The following is a 19,121-nucleotide window of genomic DNA, read 5'->3' as shown; positions in this document are numbered from 1 at the left end:
CGACAGCTTACATTAGCCCCCCTCCAGTGTGCTATTAATAGAGCGAGCCGTCGGTAAGGGTGCAGATTCCTACGGCCGGGTTTAATGATCGTTGTGCGTTTGCGTCTCCCAGCCAAGGTTCATATGGAGAACTAGGTGGAAAAAACCTCAAGCGTTTGCATTTATCAATTATAACTCAATATGTTGCAAGTTCAGCGTTTTTTGTTTTGGGGAAAACGCACAACTGATTAAAATTTCCATTTTAAATTAATTATTGCTATACATTTTTGAGCTTTTACTTTTGTTTGGTGGGCGATAACAAATCTTTTTGTCGCTTTGTTACACACGTCTATCGCTACAGGCCCTGGTGGTTTGGAAATGTAGGTGTTTCTGCATATTATAATATAAGACAGCTGTATATTTAGTTATTTTGTGTTTGGTTTTTTTTTTTTTTTGTTTTTGTTTTTTTGTTTTTTTTAGGCCACTCTGCTAGATAATTCTTATACTGCATTTGGTAAACAATAGAATGACTCGGTCTCAAGCATCCAGCCTGATACTAGGACTAATGAGTTTGTGGAGAAACTGACTTTATTAGCATTGCCATAAAGCATCAGCTCAGTGCGGTGTTAGAGCCGGGAAAGTCACCCAAAATATTACATGACTGACAACAATGGCGTCTGCGGAGAAAGGGAGGTTATTGCAACAAAATTGGCGAAAACCAGTTTTTACTATATACAGCGCTGGGGGTTTATGCTCAAGGAGATTTTTTGTTTGTTTTCTCTTTGTGGACTTCACCTTTTAAGCATTGGCGTGTGTCTGTTACAGGATGGGGGAAACTCGTAAGCGAGCGCTGCAGTGCTACCTCGACCAGATCCTAAAAATTATTGAATTTAATGTTACCGCAGAAGATGGTAAGGGCCGCTTTTATACATATTGTCTTCATTCAGTCTTCACGATGATTGCACCGTGTAAGCTTTTTCTCTTCCCCTTTCTATCTCTCCAAGAGTTTATCCAAGTTGCCCAAAGTTTTGATGCATCAAGAAAAAAATGGCAGCAGGCGGAAAGAGAACTACGGGAGAAACGAGAGACTTTGCTGAAATGTGAGAGTGATCGGTCAGCGCTGCAAGTGATGCTTAAGCATGCGCGGAACCAGGTGGAAGTGGAGATGAGGAAACGCCAGAAGATCGAGATGGAGCTGGTCAAAGTGGTAATGGTTTTTCGTACCTGGGTCCAATCGTTCATTGGCTGTCTGAATGTACAAAACGAGTCCGGGTTTATGCTGCTGGAACATGGACACCTGAAGGGTCCCTGTGCCCAAAGTAAAGAGAGAGACTACCAACAACGTATCGGTGAACATGTATTCAGAGTAAGGGTATAACATTAGGGAGCCAGGAATTTTCAACCTTATTAATTGGTAACCTAAACGGTGTGAATGTATTCTTATGTATGTTCATGGATGTCAATGTTACAGAATGTAAGTATAGCTCAATAGTCATTACCATACTAATCCATATGGAAATGAACATAGATGGTATGGGGTATGTGGTTATGTGAGTTAAGTGTAAAATCATCTCTTGATCTATACTTTTTGTATCGCCTTTACGGTTGTAGATCATCTATTCAGATTAGACCTACAGTCTTTACATCTTTAATAAAAATGTTGGTTATCTATAAAAAGCCACGGCAGCTGATTAAATGTTTGTGCTGATTGGACTCATCCCATCAGTTGTTATGGTGGGAAGACTATTTCTCAAACTTTTGGACCTGTACCACTTGACCCCTATTAAGTGTGGATGTACAATACGTCATGGTTTTCGTTTTTCTCCTGTGTTTGTTTGAAGGAACGTCAACTCCAACTGGTCGGTGATCTCATAACGAATGATGGTCAGACGGCTGCCCCTCTCAGTGACTCTGTTTTAGCTGTTTTTGGTAGAGACAAAGTCAGATCTGCAGCCCGGGATGGAAACAGGTTAGGGCTGCAAACTGGTTTACATGGGAAATCCTCCGGTGTGATCTCTGTAGGGATTATCACCTATAACCATGTGATGTTGAGTATTACTGAGGGTGCGTACAGCTGAGCACCAGTCCCCTTACTCACCCTGTTCTTTGTACGTCTGCACGGTTTTCTTCCAATGAGGTGGAAAAATATGTATATAATTTTTGTGTTTTTAGGCTCTCCGTTGTTGATGAATCGTGTGCATCTTTCTTGTCTTATTCTGGGATTAGCTACGATCGAACGGATGATGACCTGGTGAGATTATCCTATTTGAAGATCCGTAGACTGATTGGAAGGGCATTGGGGAGTTCTCACACTTTCTTTAGGCTCGCCGTAATGATGTAGGATTATAACTCTAACCCCACACTTAAATCTGCTTGAATCTATCCCCCTAAGAGTATCTCTTCTCCTTCCTTTAGTTTTCTTCCCATTCCCTTATCCCCCAGGACTGACTCTGGACCTTATGGGGTCCTTGTAATGCACTGTTTTTTCCCTTTTACACTATGCCCTTGCTGTATTCATTCTTCTGACAACTGGTTTATATTTATTAATAAAATAAAACCACAAAATCTCATTCCATCCAATTTAAATGCTAATTTCTGTCCCTTTCGGTGTTACCGGGAGTCTTTCGCTGAGCGTTCAGCCGAGAAAGGTCCCTGTGGGGAGCCTTCTCCCCCCGCCACGCTGTTTAGCGCTCCCTCCCCGCTCCTGAGAATACAACCTGTTTGTAATTTGCTTTCCTTAATGTTTTTGAACCATCCAAAGCTGCCTGCGGTTTCTCCCAGAGGCATCATTCATATCTCGCTGGTGAGATGGCTCTGCTGTCTCTGGTACGCGGTGTTTAGGGGTTGTGTCACTCGTCCTGATCATCTACACATCCATCTCATTTACCCCGAGAGATCGCTCGCTTACTGGATACATAGTTGGCAAACAGCATTCGATGGTTTCTATAAACTCGCCTGTTCATAGATCTCTTGGGTGCCCAATGTGGTCAACAGGCATGCACATTGTGCCCTAAAACTGGGTTATCCAGTTTGCAGACCAGGCTATAAACACTAGAGCATTGCTATTTTCTCTGTATTGGGATGAGGCAATAATCTAAGACATTATATGATAGCAAACACCCAACATAATATGAAATACGACACATGGTCCTGTTTATATTGCAATGAGATAAAAAAAAAAGAAAAAAAAAAAAAAGTACATTTGTGTAAATATAGATTTAAGATTGGGGATCTGGAACGTGGCTTTCACTTTAAGAAGTCTAATTCCTTCAAGGTTTGTCCTACAGTACCATGAGATAATCCCAGTTCGTGATATTGCGTTAACGTTTATATTCTGTAGGATTTGGACGAGCCGGCGGGGAGACCCGTTAAACCAAAGCCAGAGAGAAGGGTAAGCGATGCACCTTTATTTTGATTTCCGAGAGACCATCTGATCGGAGAAATGTTCCCTCTTGCTACTTTGTAGCCGAATGCAAACTGCTCACACATTCTTTATTTTATCACCGCTGGCAGATGTAATATATATACAGTATAAATTACAATCCGTAAATATTAGCCTCTTTTCCTGGCCTCCGCGCGTCTTATCTGTCACGTCGGGGGAACGGAGGGTCAGGTGTTATTAATGCCAGAGAAAGACCAGCCTGACTTCATTTGTCAGCAAACTGCCCGGAATCGATAAAAAGTTCATTATTTGGATACAAGGCCCCTGCAGGGTTTGGCAGAATCTCCTCATAAATCATCAACCTGGTACCAGGGAGCTGGCCTTCTCAGCGCGTGCCAGAGCCCTTTATCCAACTCTGCCGGGGATACAGGGGTAGTTGCTGGGCCGCCCTGCCGAGCCCTGTAAACAGAAGCCACCTGTACCGGTATAGCAGATGTGGTTTCCTGCAAATGGTCCATGCGTTTTATTATTATTGTTTTTGTTTATCAAGAACTTGTAGCTGACACTTCTGCGGGCATGCAATAAGGTGACATTTCTGAACAGTTCAGCTTTTTTTTAGGTTTTATCTGTAGACCAAACAATTCATATACTTTATAATCCAGGAGAAGGGATAACATTATGCCTGCATTAAACTAACATTTAACTACTATACACTTTCATTCTCTCCTCTACCATGATCACCTCTTTCGACTCCTGTGTTCCGGATTTCACACGTGCTGCGCCCCTTCTCTCCGACACCCCAATGAAGCCATCTGAACGACCAACAACCTCTGCAGATCATCCCGACTCGATCAACTCACCCCCATCCAAACTGTCCTCTCCTACTCTTTCCCTTCCCGCTCAACCACTGACTAGATTGTAAGCTCACAAGAGCAGGGCCCTCTTCGCCTTTTTGTACCGGTTTGTTATTGTGTGTGATTGTAAATGATTTTTACTGCCTGATTGTAACAGCGCCATAGACTCTGCTGGCGCTATAAATTTAAGTGTGATGTAACTCAATGTTTTCAGTGGCTATAGCGAGGTAGTGTGGCCATTTGGTTTGCGAGATGTAATAGACCTTAACTAATCCCTAACTTTGTCTCCTCGTTTCAGCGTTCATCTCTTGCTCCGCTGATCGCTCCTCTCTTGAAAAGGTCTAGTCAGAGTGCTGTGGCTGCAGTTGTGGCTGAGAATGTAAGTGATGCCATCAGCATCAACCATACCACATAGGGGGTATATTCACTAACCTGTGAGTTTGCTGGGAATTTGATCCCTCGGCGAGGACGACTGAGCCCATCCTACACAGCTAAACCAGTGAGATGCCCTTCAGGCAAATACCTTGCTGTATTAGTTATACATTATACAGGGCTGGCTTTTTTAAAAGCGAGATCAGGGAGATTAAATGGTGGACACCACCTAACCTTAGGGAGTGCTCGGCTAGCCCTGCTTGCGTGTGGCTTCCATCTTCTCTTTATAAGATCGGGGACGGGCACAATATGATTAGGTCCATCTCCTACTTGCCTTTGGCTCGCCAATAAGCCGGCGGCGTCTGAGGCAGGTTAGGCACGGAGCCGTAACAACCGGCAGGGGAAGGCCTGCTGCTTATTTCTGGGTTATCGTTTGATAAAACCAAGCTGTCTGGAACGATAACCTCGGTTTGTCTGGTCAGGATAACATCTCCCATCTCCCCCAGCGAGCTGTGCAGTTAACAGATGCTGCAATGTCACAATAATAATCACAGTAATGTGATTCCAATGAGATTGGTAGCTCAGCCGGTGTTATCTGTGTGCGTTTGAACTACAATACATAGTAGTCCTTTTGCACAGGATCGCTTTAGGCAAAGCTAAAGTTAATAAGCAACTCATTTTACTTTTTTGTGATTTATGTTGCAGCATTAAGCTGAACAAACTTTAAGATGATTCTTTTAATTTATATAGTGTCTTCCAATGTCTAATGCAAACATTAGAGTGCGGTAGATGAGTGCAAAAGGGAATTTAAACATGTATGGGATAGACATAAGGAGATCAATGACTGATTGTCCAGCAAATTTGTATAGACACATTTTAAATTCTTCTTTTTGCGATGTGCTCCCTGTTAATTAAAAATAATGGCATCACATACCATATTACGTTATTTTGGCATCGCATACCATGTTGCTCTATAAACATTTTTACTTTGTGGCAGTCTGTTTGTCGTTATAGTTAAGATCTGCTGTCTACAAAATGCGCTTGTCCCCAATTATTAGATGGTGTTAATTCACTACTCTCTAAACCAAGGAACATAACTACTCTCTAGTCAGAGATACATCGCCCTGCATTACAGCACAGATGGTTGTTTAGGTTATTGCGCTTTTGTGGTGAGAGATTGCCATCTGCTGGATTATAGGAAATGCTGGGCATCCAGGACCAAAGTTTGTCTGTCCAAAGGGTCCTTGGCATCGTATTATAAAACGATGACATCACAGATCTGGTGCATTATTATAAAAACTTTTTGTGTGCATTACAAAGAAAGCTTTACTTTACTGACAGGGTATGTGCCATGTCTTACATGATCGCACAATTTTTTTTTGGTATGTTTTTTACTTTTGGGGTGTAGGTCAAAGAAATGGTTATTGCAAAAACCACAATGTGCATCTCTGACGAAGGCCCCATCCATGCAGCGTCCACCGTGGAAGCCGTGCCCCGCCGCAAATCGCGCAGGAGCCGCGCGCTTCTCTGCCTGCAAGGTAATCCTCCTGTAAAAGTTTATTTTATCTTTTATCGTCGTGTATTAAGGGACATAGGTGGGGACGTCAATTTGTCTTGTTGGCAGACTGGTGACTTCTGTTGCTGTAGCGTCCTGGCCTTGTCTGTATTCACATAATCTCATCATTGATTTCTGGGGTGAACCAATTTTTAGGTAGGCTTTAGTTATTCTTTACTGAGGTTTTCTCGGGTGGTAGGAGATCTGGTAACTTTTTCCTATAACTATAATGTACTGTTACATAATGTTATCTATAAATTCCTTCATTCAGCCATAATGCTGTCATTTAGTCAAAAAGAGGCTTGAATTAAATTGGGGATCCCTGACATGAAATAAGTAAACATGAAATTCAGAATTCACTATTTTCATTGATCTTTTATTTACCTATTTTGGTTTTCATAAGGAGGCCAGTAAGCTGTGTTCATAATATAGTCCCATTCGGTACGATGTGCGCCCAGAGCCGCAAGTAAATGTACAGATCGCAGGACGAATGGTGTTAAGAGCTCTGCCTGCAGCTTCATATGCAAGTTAACTAATAAAGTGAAGAGTCATTACTTTGCATATGCTTTTGTATAGCCATGTTGCAATGTAACATCTTGTTTTACTTTTTGTGTCTTTCTTTATCTAATCTTTTGCTTGCAAGTCTGCTGGTTCGATGGATTAAATATTTCTGCAAACATTGTAAATCCCGGTCAGGTGCAATGTTTCTTGTTAAATATTCATATAGTGGCAAATCATGCAGCTCTTCTTACGGTCCATACGGTCTGGTACTGGTAGCGCAGTAGATAGGTAGCGAAAATCACTATGCATCTGCTCATTTTAACAGTAAGCATTCGTCACCCCCTACCTACGAGGTTTCAGGAATTATTTAGGTGTGTGTGTGTGTATATGTGTATGTGTGTATATATATATATAATATATAGCGTTGGAATATGAGTTTTTCCTCTTTATGTTCACAGATCAGTCATGCATGCTAACCAAAATTACTGAAGCCGTCGAGCCAGACCATGAGACCGCGCCATCAGCTCCTGGTAACCAAACGCAGACACATTCTTTCCTATCCAAAACGGTGAGAAAATGGGTTACCGCTGTGTCCCATCATGTTGTTTTTACTAAAAGGTGTATTCCTAAAAACTCCTTAAAGAAACCCTCCAGTCTGTATTACTAATAACACTGTGTGCGCTAAACCCATGATGTCTGTTTATATATTCAAATAGTTTATGTATGTTTCTGTTCTAAATGCTTGCTGTTTTAAGTGAGATGTCTGATGGGGTTCACTTTCAGATGATCCGAGCGGAGATCTGTGCAGTTTGCGGACAAAAAACACGTTTTGGGAAGATGTCTTTGAAATGCAGAGACTGTCGGATTTTGATTCATCCAGAGTGTAAGGAATACTGCGCTAAAGAATGTTCCTCCGGGTCATCGCCAGCTCAGAGAGTATGTCCCAAAAACGGACAGGTAATGATAAATCTATAGTGACACCTAGCGGAGAATTCTAGCAGCCTCTTTGCCTAAATCTCTGAACACTATTTTCTTTTGCACAGGGAGTCCTGGCTGATTACGCTCCGGTAACATCTCCGAGAGTGCCCAGCCTGGTGATACAATGTGTCAATGAAATTGAGAAACGCGGGCTCACCGAGGTAGGTCTCCCATTGCACATTGGCCACACATTTAAACCCCTTGGGTATGGAGGACGTTATATCACGTCCTTGCAAAACAGTCACTTAAAGCCTGGGATGTAATATTAGGTCCTCAATGCAATCAGTGAAAGCAGAGGAATTCCCTCCAGAATCAGAGGAGGGCCGCTGCTGTCTGGAAGTCTGGGCAGACCAGCGACAGCTCGTCGGAGCCATTTGCGAGCCAGTGATTGCTTCCAAAAGAGTGCCAGAGGCAGAGGACAGAGTTGAGAGGTTCTTGAACCATCTTAGGTTTGACTATTTATTATGCAGGACCGTCTTACCCCTTCCAGCACAAAAAGCTGACTAGGGTCGAACCTTCATAATGTCCAATTAAGTCAAAAAGGTGGAATGTGTAACTTTGTGCAGACTCCTGATTGATTGAATATATATGTGAAACCCCTAAAATAACAAAATATATAATTTCTGTGGGATCTCAATACCAGAGAGGAATCTACAGGCTTTCAGGGGGCGATCGCCAGGTCAAGGATCTGAAGCAGAAACTTCTCTGCGGCAAAGCCAAGGCACAACAGTTGGCCAAAGAAGACATCCATGCAGTGTGTGGGGCTCTGAAGGATTTTCTGCGCAACCTGGAAGAACCTCTGCTCACTTTCTCCCTGCACTCTCTGTTTATGGACGCTGCCGGTATGGAGAGAGACAAATTGTGTTCCGGGATTTACTAGGAGAGTTAAATGCATTTCCTTATTCCTATATGAACGCCATTTCCCACAGACTGCTGATTAAAAAATAATTTCCCACATGTTAAAAAATATCAGTTTGCTTTTATGCTCGGTTTATAAAAATCAGAATGACGTCACATGTACAATAATTGTAATTGGGCCTCGTTTAGATATATGTATATATAAACAACTGAAACATGTATGCACTGCAATTTTTAATCCCTAGATATTCTAAATGAGAACGATGCAAAAGCTGAGATTTGCCAAGCAGTTCATGAGCTCCCTGCACCCAACAGAGACACTTTGGCCTTTCTGATCTTGCACCTGTACAGGTAACCCAAACCCGCGTTTGTATAATAGCACCAACTCGGCCTCTACCCAAACTGAGCTCCCGCGATGGGCTTGTTCCACCACACCTTGCTGCATTGTACTTTAGAGCTTACAAAACCACTACTTGTTTTGTGGTTTTCCTCAATGTTTAATTATTTATGAAATATTGTATGTACCTGTTTTGACTGATCCTGCAATCCGTGCTTTGCAGGGTAATGCGTAGCCATGAATGCAAGATGGACAAAGTGAACCTGTCCCGAGTCTTCGGTCCCACCGTAGTGGGCTATTCCATGCCAAAACCCAGTCCTGTCATGATGATGCAGGACACCCCTCGACAAGCAAAGGTGAATGCTTTAAATCGGCAACATTTAAGAAATCTGTAATAAAATTATGTATTCAGTCCCTGCTCATCACTGACCTTCCCTGCAGGAGATGTTTGTGTAGCAAAGGTGATATCTTTATTTTATAAAGGATACAGAAATTAGAAAAGGGATGCATGTGGGGTTATTTAAGTGCCCAAAATGCCCACAGGAGACCACTTCATGTGTTCGTCTGTATCAATAATACTTCTTTACTAAATAATCATATTCAATGGTGTTTACAAAATATGTATTCCTCCCCACTGTCCTCTCTCCCCTGTTAAGTGGTCCATTCTTGATTGGTTCAGACAGACGTTGTAAGGTGTGTTAGGAGAAGTAGAGAGATATACTAAGGTACGCGTCGTGTGAATCTCCTCTTCTCAGGTAATGCTTCTGCTCCTCTCGGTGCCGTGCAGTTTCTGGAACCAGTTTCTCTCAAATGATCAAGAAAATCTGAACTGTGACTCTGTTACTGCGGCTCAGGGTGAGAAATCTGAAAACTTCTGTCCACCAGATTGGCTTAAAATGTACCAAGTAAACCTAAACCCAAAGGCCAGAAGGAGAGAAGTTTATTCATGATTGTAAAACCCAATACTATACGGAATACGTTAAAACTGGGCAGTTAACATCCATGAACCCATATGAAATAAATGTTCTAGTTGTGTTTTTAATTTATTTTTTTTAATCTATGAAAGTCACTTGTCCTAGATTTCTGCGTCGCACAAACACCACACAGAACTGATCATCCTCTTTCTATATAGGACGTCTCTTTCACCCCCTGACTTCGCCAGAGATGAATTTAGCCAAGTCTGTTCCTGCGAGAGGTTCTTCCATTTATTTGTAAGTTAATTACTTGTCTCCAATATTCTTTTTTTTTTTTTTCCCCTCCTGCTACCGGGGTTTTATGTAAAGCTGCCCATGGGTGCCTATTTTAGGTGGGCTGCTATATGGGGCTAAACATTATCTGAGCCCATCTCAGTGGTTATAACCATGGAGAATGGCTCAGATACCGGTATACAGGCTGCCCAAGGCAGGTGCCTCAGAGTGAGTTTTAAATCTGCAGTTTTGGGTACCCTGGCATCATTCCATCTTTGGAAGAATTCTCAATATCCTCAGCCGCAGGACACCCCATCCTTCCCAATTTTGACGCAATCTGTAATACTTCACTGTAGTTCAGCAGCATGTCTTACGGGGTCTGTGAGAAACAAGGTGGGTGTTTTTGTTAACCAGTATCTGCTTTATTTTTTTTTTTTCTTCTTATTCTTCCAGAGTACCATCCAACCCTGACCTCCCCCGAAAACCTGGGAGATTGTTCACCTCTCCCAATGCTTAAGGAACAGGAGGATTGAGAATGTCCCTAAATGTAACAAAAACAGAAGATTTAAAGCATTGATGTAACATATAATAATTTTGACGAGAGAACTTGTAATGACCGATAAGCACAGAGGTGTTATTTCTATGTCTTCTCTAAGCACTTATACTTCGGATCTGTGAGTGGTGTTGGGGTCCCGGTCGATGTGCTGATCACATGAATCTTTTTTTCAATCGTCACTTCAGCAACTGGACAAGTTGGATATTATCCTTCACTAAAATATTTGTAACTATAATTATTTATATTTAAAATAAAAGGAACAGTAGCAGATACTTGTGATTTTTGCCTGCCATTCTTGCTGCGGGCTGGTGTTGGAAGCCCGTGTTCCTCTCTGATATCTATGGGGATTTGAATCTGTAGCTAGACCCTGACAGATTCCGCCATGTTCATAAGCATTCTGTATTTGGGCTCAGACTTCAGTAACGCTGGGACCCTGCATTGTGACTGCAATCCCGGCCATACTCATTCTGCAACAGTTCAAGTGACAAAAGCAGGGGACTCTTACTCTAGGGCCAAATTTTCTGCAAGTTGCGGACCTCAAACTGCCCACACTGCATATCAAACATAGCAAGGAAGTTTTTTGGGTCCAAAATTACTATACGCAACCGTGTGCATCAATTCGCCCATATAAATTGTTTACTGTTTAAGCATAGAAACATAGAAATTTGTCAGCAGATAACTATTTGGCCCATCTATCTGCCCAAGCAGAAAAACACAGAAAAATAGCGTCTATTAGTAGATATAATATATATCCCCAATTTAATAGAATATATTTCCTAATATATTTACCAATATAATGTAATAGATTTCCAATATAATTAAATTATATTCCTAATATATTGTAATAAATATTTAATATAATTATATTTACTAATATAGTGTAATAGGTGTTCTTACTGGGGATCATGCATACAGAATTATTCAGGTGCTGTTTGAAACATGGTCTAAACACCAACCAACGTTATGGGCCTGCCAATTGGCCCATTCTGTTGCCCGCTAGAAAGAAAAGAGGTCACCATTACATCCGTTAATTCATCCAACTGACCTTTTCAAGAAATGCGCCGGAAATTAAAATTTTTAAAACAGATTTATTAATTGTTTTGCTCTTACAGCCTTCCCCTCTATCAACTTTTACAAAGCTGCTTTAAACCCCAGACTGCAGACTCTTTGGCTTCAAACCCCCCCCAATATATATCTGGCACACAAGGTCTCAACACTTTAGTGGGACATCTTCCCAGAGAAGAGGAGGTTAAGGGAAAGGTTGAAGTTATTTTAATGAAGCACAAGTTCAGAATCTGTAACCAGCTTATTTTGTGCATCTGACTTTATTAAAGTGGCGAGATTACCCATCGGGTTCATATATATATATATATATATATATATATATATATATATATATACACACAGCTAGTCATCTTTAACTTAAATGCAAGTAATTTATCGTCCAAGTATTCCTGTCCTCCGTGCCTGAAAGGTGGGAAGTGTCACAAATCTACAACTCTTTTGCTGCCATGGGGTCTGTGGTCCAGAGAATTCGTGGACGGTTGGCCCGGACCGATTGCATTTTTCCCTGAAGCACAGAGCAGTTCCCACTCTACAGAATTATCTGATTCTTGAAACTGCGGCTCAGTTCTTTGTGTGGGAGGACGATGGAGTTTAATATCACAACCTCGGCAGGTATTGACACGTTACAACCTGAAAGCAAAATAGGACATTTGGTCAGATATGTTAACCAACTGCATTTTCTTAAAACGTCATTTTTGTTTCTTCCCCACACTTTTGACTGCAAAACCATAGCCTTTAAGGGAGAACGGAGTAATTGCGTTATTAGAAATCGGACAGCTCTAGCGAACTCAACAGGACCCCAAAACTGCAGAGACCAACATGCTGTAAAATCAGTATAAAAACCCCGTTACCACCAGCACAAATCAATATGGAGTTAAAGTCGGCAAACCTGATACTGTGTAAGCTCAGCCAACGTTAACGCAGGTGTACATGTGTAGATTGTAATGGGCGAGTCAGTATATATAATATATGTCAGTTTTGTGCATGAAGCCGGTTTAAAATAAATCAAAGGCAAAATTGAGAACTCCTTACCTAGAATTGTAATAGATGGGGTCAGCTTCCCCTCTCGGAACAAGGTCTCACTGTCTATCTTGGCATAGGGGTCATTAGGATTGGGGTCACTTGGAGTCCCCTCCACTCGAGCCCAGCGTCCGATGCTGCTGTCCCATCCGACAATGGTGTTTAACACACAGCTGTGATCCTAGTGAACAAGACGAGTCGGTGTGTAAGGGATGATCATTGCTCTGGTGGCTGCAGCGATGGGACTGCTGGTCACATCATATAGTAACACGGGGTACAGCTCTTACCTGTAGGATGGCTCCATGCAGAATGATTGACTCTCTTACTCTCACCCCGGCTCCGATAATTACTCCCATACCTATGGAAACGTTCGGGCCCAACTGCAAAGAAAAAATGGGCATTAACAAAAGACAGAATGTAGAATATATCTTATTATGGGTGGGGCACATGCAAGCAAATTACCCAATCCGAGATTATAATGTACAGCTCAAAAACAGAATATCCAGACTGTCCCTATCCAGACAACGACTCCATTAAATGGATTAATCTGTGTGCCAGCATGGGGGGGAAACAGGGAACTAACTGGGAAACCCTAAGGTTCTGCTGCTTTATATAACAGATAGGGTGCGGCCCCTGCGCAGACCACCCTGCCGTAGGTCATTTCTCACCACTGCAGAAGGATCCACTTTGGCTGTAGGATGAATATATACATTTCCTGTAATAAAAGAGATGCACGTGGGTTACTGATTTGGCCCTATTACACAATAAAGGCAAATACCCATTTAGTTAAGCTGTGTATGGTTACCTAGGATCGTGGGACCACCGTCCTTGGTCACAGCGAGCCTCTCCGGGTGCGTTGTGTGGTACTGGGTTAGGTACAGGCGGCTGGCGTAGATTGCCGACCTGCATAGAAATAAACAATTTTTCCTCGTCAGTCTCCTGGTTGGACGCTTTCCACGTGCCTTACGCTCAGGCAGACGCTGATGGACGTTGTATTACAACACGTGGAAGGCTGCAGGTCATCCGTCTCTTGTACGGAATACCTGTGTTTCGGGTTTTTGACCCCTTTTCTCACCCTGCTGATTTAATCTGGCTCCAGAACCCATCTGTTTTGTACACGTAAAGCCGGCCACGTCCTGCCAAAGCCGTGAACACGTCCTGCTCCAGCCGAATGACCTCCGTCCGCTGCCAGCTCGAGTTCTCCTCGCTGTGGGTGCAAAAAGCATGGGAAATGAGATCGCTTCCCTTTTAAGACCAAAAGCATTTAATTAAACTCTTTAAAGGGCCAAATTACTTGGCAGATTAGCCAAGGTGCGATGTTATTCCGTGCTGGGATGAGACGATGGTGTTATTGAGTTCTGAGTCTGCTTTAATACGGCAGATTAACAAAGGACGCGAGAGGAAACATTTTAATCGACTTCCAAAAACACATCACTGACAATTAACTATAACTTGGGAGTCTAATGCGATCCCCTGTACTAACGTATCTGCCTCTTACTGGCGCTTTGAGTAATCTCTCTTCTTAAACTTTTGTGTGCCAACCAGTAAGGAAGGAAGAGTTCCTTACACCTGCACAGCACTCATAGGGTTAAGGGGAATTAAAAATAAAATATGGATAATTATATGCAAGGTGTGTGCGACGTTCCCGGCATTCCTTCCCTCTTAAACGATTGTGGAATTTAATAAATAATTTACCAATGCTACAAATTTCACCTTCACACCGTGCATTAGTCGCGGCCATCTCGGACCCTCATGGATGAGAAGACACAGGACCCCGCTGAGTCTCTCTAAAGTTCATTGGGAGCTTCTGTGGGCTATTCAAATAAAACTCACAGAGCCGCAGCCAACCTGTAGACTCGCCAGGGAGGGACATCACCAAGTGTCTTATCCAAGCAATCAAAACTTGGTGTTAATCTCATGACAATTAACCGAAATACTCACATTCGCTTATTTCACGTATTATTATGTAAACCAGCAAACAATAAGAAGGATGAGACAGGTAAGCAACCTGGGACGGGGTAACAAAGCAGAAATAATGCAGGGGAAGGTAAGATCGGTCTGTGTTACATTCTTACAATAAAGTGATAGAAAAGCAAAGGATCAGAGACTTAAAACGTCGGAACGAAGAAGTTCCGGTGGAAAAAGAGGAGCCCGAGTTTTGGTAAACCATATAATTATTATTATTATTATAATTCAAGGCAGATACAGGCGGTTTAAATATAAAGCCCTGATCCACCAAAAACTGCCACGTGCTAATCCGATCCGTCCGCTAAAACCTCCATTTGAAATCAAGAAGGTAGAAAAAGAAGCGTGAGACTAGAGAAGAGCGGCCCTCGTGTTTCATGTCCCGTGATCATCAACCAGGACCAGAGCAAAGACCGTGCCACCACCACTAAAAAAAAGTATATACGTGGCTGGGGATAATGGGTGTTGTACTCTATCATCTCTAATGCAATTTATTCCATGGGTGAAAAACGCTACAATAGCCCAACAGCCACAGAACCCACTAGAATTGTGGTACTTTTGGCAGATTAACTCATGATATACCTCCTGTCCCTACTAGGATGTAGAGCGGACCTGATTTAATTGCAAAAAGTGATATCCATGAGAAATATGTTAATAATAATAATAATCAGTGCGTTCTGCGGGTTAATCTGTGGCGAGTTTCTAAGCGGAAGTTCTGGGAACTCCAAGCACTCTGGTGATCCCTTCACCACACTCACAGCCCCGTGCGTTCATGCCATGTGTCTGCGTCACACAGCACTCACCTGATGCAGGAACAACTGGGCTCAGCATGCAGGAGCAGAAGGAGGAACAAGGAACATAGAACCAAGGAGAAAAAGAGAAAGTATGAATGTAAGAAGAGGGATGGATGGGCGGACGGAGTATGGCGGAGGGGTAGGGAGCCCAGACTCACAGCTGCAGCTCTTGCTGGTTCCGCTGGAAAACCTCGGCGATGTGCTGGAAGATCGATGGTGAAAAGAGGTAGATCCCGCAATTAATGATGTCGCTCACGAAGGTTCCTGGCTTCTCTACATAGTGAAGAACCTGAGATGAGAAAATGGACAATCAGAACCTTCATTCTATCGAGCCGGACAGCAACCTGCAGACACGTCACAGAGATGGGTCCACGACTCAAATCCATTACCTCCTGAGTGTCAGCCTTGGCGACAATGCAGCCGTAATTCAGTGACTGCTTCCGGTTTGCCTGCGAGAACAAAGAGACCTCGTAATGCTGAACTTCATATTAACAGCATTAACCACATCTGAGGGGAGTGCGGAGCCGTCCGAATATCTTCCGTGTTTTATACAAAAAAAGCGGATATTGCTTCCCATGTGAATTTTCCAAAAGTGGCCAGTGTTATAGCAAAACAGTTTATAGAATACATAGGCCCTGTTCAAAAGTTTGGGGTCACTCAGCTGATTTCATGAAAGACAAGGACATTTCTGGCTATAACATAATTGCAAAAAGGGTTTCTAATTATTTCTAACGATCAATTACCCTTCTAAGCTTAAACTTGGATCAGCAAACACAACGTGCCATTGGAACCCAGGAGTGATGGGAGTGATAAAGGGCCATTAGAACCCAGGAGTGATGGGAGTGATAAAGGGCCATTGGAACCCAGGAGTGATGGGAGTGATAAAGGGCCATTGGAACCTAGGAGTGATGGGAGTGATAAAGGGCCATTGGAACCTAGGAGTGATGGGAGTGATAAAGGGCCATTGGAACCCAGGAGTGATGGGAGTGATAAAGAGCCATTGGAACCCAGGAGTGATGGGAGTGATAAAGGGCCTCTGCACGCCTATGAAGATTCCATAAAAAAACAGCCGTTTCCAGCTACAATAGTCATTGACAACATTAACCCTGTCTGCGCTGGATTTCTGATCCCTTTCTTGTTATTTTAATGGACAAAATTGGCTTTTATTTAAAAAACAAGAACATTTCCAAGCGTCCCCAAACTTTTGAATAGTAATGTATAGTAAATAATAGTTCTGTTTCTTCTCTCCACTTACCGCCGTCCCCAGCATGATGTAGCTGTGCGTTTCTTCATGAGCTCTCTGGAAGTCGAGCATCTGGAGCAGCGGGAACTCTGAGCACACATCGGCATTCATCACAAAGAAAGCTTGTGGCCCCCCAGAGAGGATCTGATCGCGGAAATGATAAATCCCCCCACCTGTTCCTAGGGCTGAAAACTCTTGCAGGTATCTAACAAAAAGAAAAAGCGAGAAAGAATGTTCATCAAAAAGTAAAGTAAGAAGCCGACATCCTTTCGGGGGTTAAGTATGGTGCAAACAAGACCCCAAGTTGCAGATTTGTAACGCTGAACGATGAGGTCACAATCATCACCTTATTGCGACTTTAAACTCCTGCTGGGCTGTAAGAAGGAACCGGCTGAGGGCTTCATTTGGCTGATAGAAGCCAATCAGCAAAATCTCCTTGAGATTTGGCACCTGAGAGATAAAAGATCCATACATTGCATTAGCTCCACCCACACCATATATGACATATGATATATATATATCATAGGTCGGCACAGACCAGGCATAGCTATACCTTACTACATGCTTCGATATGGTGCTGTAACATAGGGACACCGGCCACTGGAAACAGAGGTTTGGGAACCTCGAAGGATAACGGGCGAAAACGGGTACCTAGAACATAGAAAGCAGATGTCAGCACGCGAGCAGAGGCCCTCCGAGGTTTACATTTATACTCAACGACCCTCTGAGAGCAACTTCTACCAGCTTTCACTTCAATATGTCTGGCTTGGAGGAGAAGAGAGAAAGAGGAAGATGGGATAGAATCAAATACTTAAAAGGTCAGTTAAAAGTACAGGAGGGATGTTTAGGAGGGGAAATATTACAAGAGGCCATAATCTAACTAGAGAGTCAGAGGCTTATGATTTACTTTAGCGAGAGGGTTGTAGATAAGATAAACAGCCTCCCTGCAGAAGTGGTAGAGGGTAATACAGTGAGCGTATTAAACACGCAGTGTTGCTCCTGAATCTAAGACGAGACCAACGACTGATTAAGGTTTGAGTCTTTACAGCAGGGCGACTAGACGGGGGGCCGAATGGGGCCGATCTGCTCGCAGATTGTTTCATTAATAAAAACACATACCCCTCTCCTTATTGGTTGTCTTTCAGGCATGTGGATATCCGAGATAATTGTATATACTAACATCAGAATCCTGATCCCGCTGATGGTTTTTATCCATTTAACTCTTTAAATACCCCGCATGGGTTTCATCTGCCCAATTCACCAATACAAGTGACTGTTTCTCATACTCACCCTTCTGGGGGCCCCCAATTAAGATGACAGCTTTCAGCATTCCTGCAGGACCTGAAGAGATAAACAGCGTTACATACCATGTACCCGGTACATGAGCCAAACCACCCCGTCTGCCAACACATGCCCACCAGCAAGGCGCAGCGCCCACCGTCACATACATTAGTCTGTGGCATTTCTGGTGCAAACCAAGCTCCCTACACTTGGAGCAACCACCAAAAACGCATCTTTAGTTACTATGGTGATTTCTTCATTTGGTCTGACAGATAAGGGCCCATAGGGACAGTGCGATGAACCCTTGGCATTTGGCACGAGCTGCAGATTACTCAGCAGGCGGCCCCTTGCGGTATATTAACCCGAATTACGATAGGCACACATTACATAATAATTAATAATCATTTCTCATCAATAAATAACCCGGCGCTTACCTCTTCCCATTTAAAACACGGTTTACCTTTTTTTCGCCTCACTTCCGCGTCAGTGGCTCTCGGTGAAGCGTCAGCCGCCGCGAGGGATTCTGGGTGTTGTAGTTTTTCATGCTTTGACGCTTCTGATAGGCTACATAACGGGAGAGGCCTGACGTGTCGCTGTCAGAGCTCTGCTTGGTTCCCATGACAACGAGTCATTCACAATTGCCTTAGAAGTTAAGGAGCCCTGCTTCCTGGTGGTGGGGGGGGGGGGTGATGGTTTGTAACGCAGGGGGTTGTTAGTTTGTTTATTTTTTATTGGTCTTGTGTACTTTTTTTTAACATTTTTTTTACAGTTGTTATTGATTTGGTGTAGTTTTTTTCATTGGGGTTTGTGTAGTGGATTTGCATAGTTTATTATTGGTTTTGTATTTTTTTTTTAGTTTTTAATTCACTTTGTTCAGTTTGTTTTTGGTTTTGTGTAGTTTCTTTTTAAAATTTGTTTTGTGGATCTATTCCCGGCTCTCCCAACTACACTGTTGAATTTAACATTTTTTTTTTTTAATATTCAACGTTGGAAACGTTTCTTTTATCGGTTATAATTTTTCTGTTTCCATATTTTTTTTTTTTGCCAGGAACACTTTATTGCCACGTGACAAAGAACTAGGCACTGATAGGCTGTTGCCGAAGAAACTGGGGAAAAAAAAATCTTTTTTTGTCTATCATTAACTCTTCAGAGTAAAGAATAAAATGATAGATCTGCTAAGGCTTCTATAAGTAC

General features: G+C 42.7%; 2 protein-coding genes across 4 annotated transcripts; one reads left to right on the top strand and one right to left on the bottom strand.

Moving 5' to 3' along the window:
• The first annotated feature begins 805 nt into the window (after positions 1-805).
• On the top strand, positions 806-10,536 carry LOC149281251 (rac GTPase-activating protein 1-like). The gene is made up of 16 exons (XM_089499464.1): positions 806-890; positions 984-1,186; positions 1,821-1,948; positions 2,152-2,230; positions 3,320-3,370; positions 4,514-4,594; positions 5,996-6,125; positions 7,102-7,211; positions 7,427-7,600; positions 7,687-7,782; positions 8,265-8,463; positions 8,725-8,830; positions 9,040-9,172; positions 9,572-9,671; positions 9,949-10,011; positions 10,457-10,536. The coding sequence occupies exons 1-16, from the start codon at positions 806-808 to the stop codon at positions 10,534-10,536; spliced, it is 1,818 nt and encodes a 605-aa protein (XP_089355590.1).
• Positions 10,537-12,153: 1,617 nt separating this feature from the next.
• LOC149281250 (mannose-1-phosphate guanylyltransferase regulatory subunit alpha) lies at positions 12,154-17,976 on the bottom strand. 3 transcript variants are annotated; one of them, XM_089499501.1, is made up of 13 exons: positions 17,937-17,976; positions 17,200-17,297; positions 16,993-17,096; positions 16,659-16,851; positions 15,793-15,870; positions 15,562-15,692; positions 15,413-15,427; positions 13,720-13,851; positions 13,450-13,547; positions 13,313-13,359; positions 12,932-13,024; positions 12,657-12,825; positions 12,154-12,254 (listed from the first exon to the last, which is right to left on the bottom strand). In XM_089499501.1, exons 1-13 carry the CDS (start codon positions 17,974-17,976, stop codon positions 12,154-12,156), a joined length of 1,299 nt encoding a protein of 432 aa, XP_089355627.1. The 3 variants fall into 3 exon arrangements, with proteins under 3 accessions (XP_089355627.1, XP_089355628.1, XP_089355629.1); XM_089499502.1 differs by lacking the exon at positions 15,413-15,427 and adding an exon at positions 14,286-14,303 and having other exon boundaries at positions 13,720-13,836; positions 15,793-15,852; XM_089499503.1 differs by lacking the exon at positions 15,413-15,427 and having other exon boundaries at positions 15,793-15,852.
• Between the last annotated feature and the right edge of the window lie 1,145 nt (positions 17,977-19,121).

Source organism: Sceloporus occidentalis, unplaced genomic scaffold (genome assembly GCF_023333645.1).
Source record: "Sceloporus occidentalis isolate IW3139 unplaced genomic scaffold, rSceOcc1.0.p SCAF_136, whole genome shotgun sequence".
Taxonomy (NCBI): Eukaryota; Metazoa; Chordata; class Lepidosauria; order Squamata; family Phrynosomatidae; genus Sceloporus; species Sceloporus occidentalis.
Note: the sequence above shows the minus strand (reverse complement) of the source record. Positions and strands in the feature narration are given on the sequence as shown.

Bases quoted from the DNA above. Each gene is read 5' to 3' on its own strand.
- LOC149281250 (XM_089499501.1), bottom strand. From the start codon at position 17,976: ATGCTGAAAGCTGTCATCTTAATTGGGGGCCCCCAGAAGG. The intron at 17,298-17,936 runs GTGAGTATGAGA...TCTATGTTCTAG, and splicing joins AATTGGGGGCCCCCAGAAGG to GTACCCGTTTTCGCCCGTTA. The intron at 13,360-13,449 runs GTAACCATACAC...CTTTTATTACAG, and splicing joins CGGTGGTCCCACGATCCTAG to GAAATGTATATATTCATCCT.
- LOC149281251 (XM_089499464.1), top strand. From the start codon at position 806: ATGGGGGAAACTCGTAAGCGAGCGCTGCAGTGCTACCTCGACCAGATC. The intron at 7,212-7,426 runs GTGAGAAAATGG...GTTCACTTTCAG, and splicing joins ATTCTTTCCTATCCAAAACG to ATGATCCGAGCGGAGATCTG. The intron at 7,601-7,686 runs GTAATGATAAAT...TCTTTTGCACAG, and splicing joins TATGTCCCAAAAACGGACAG to GGAGTCCTGGCTGATTACGC.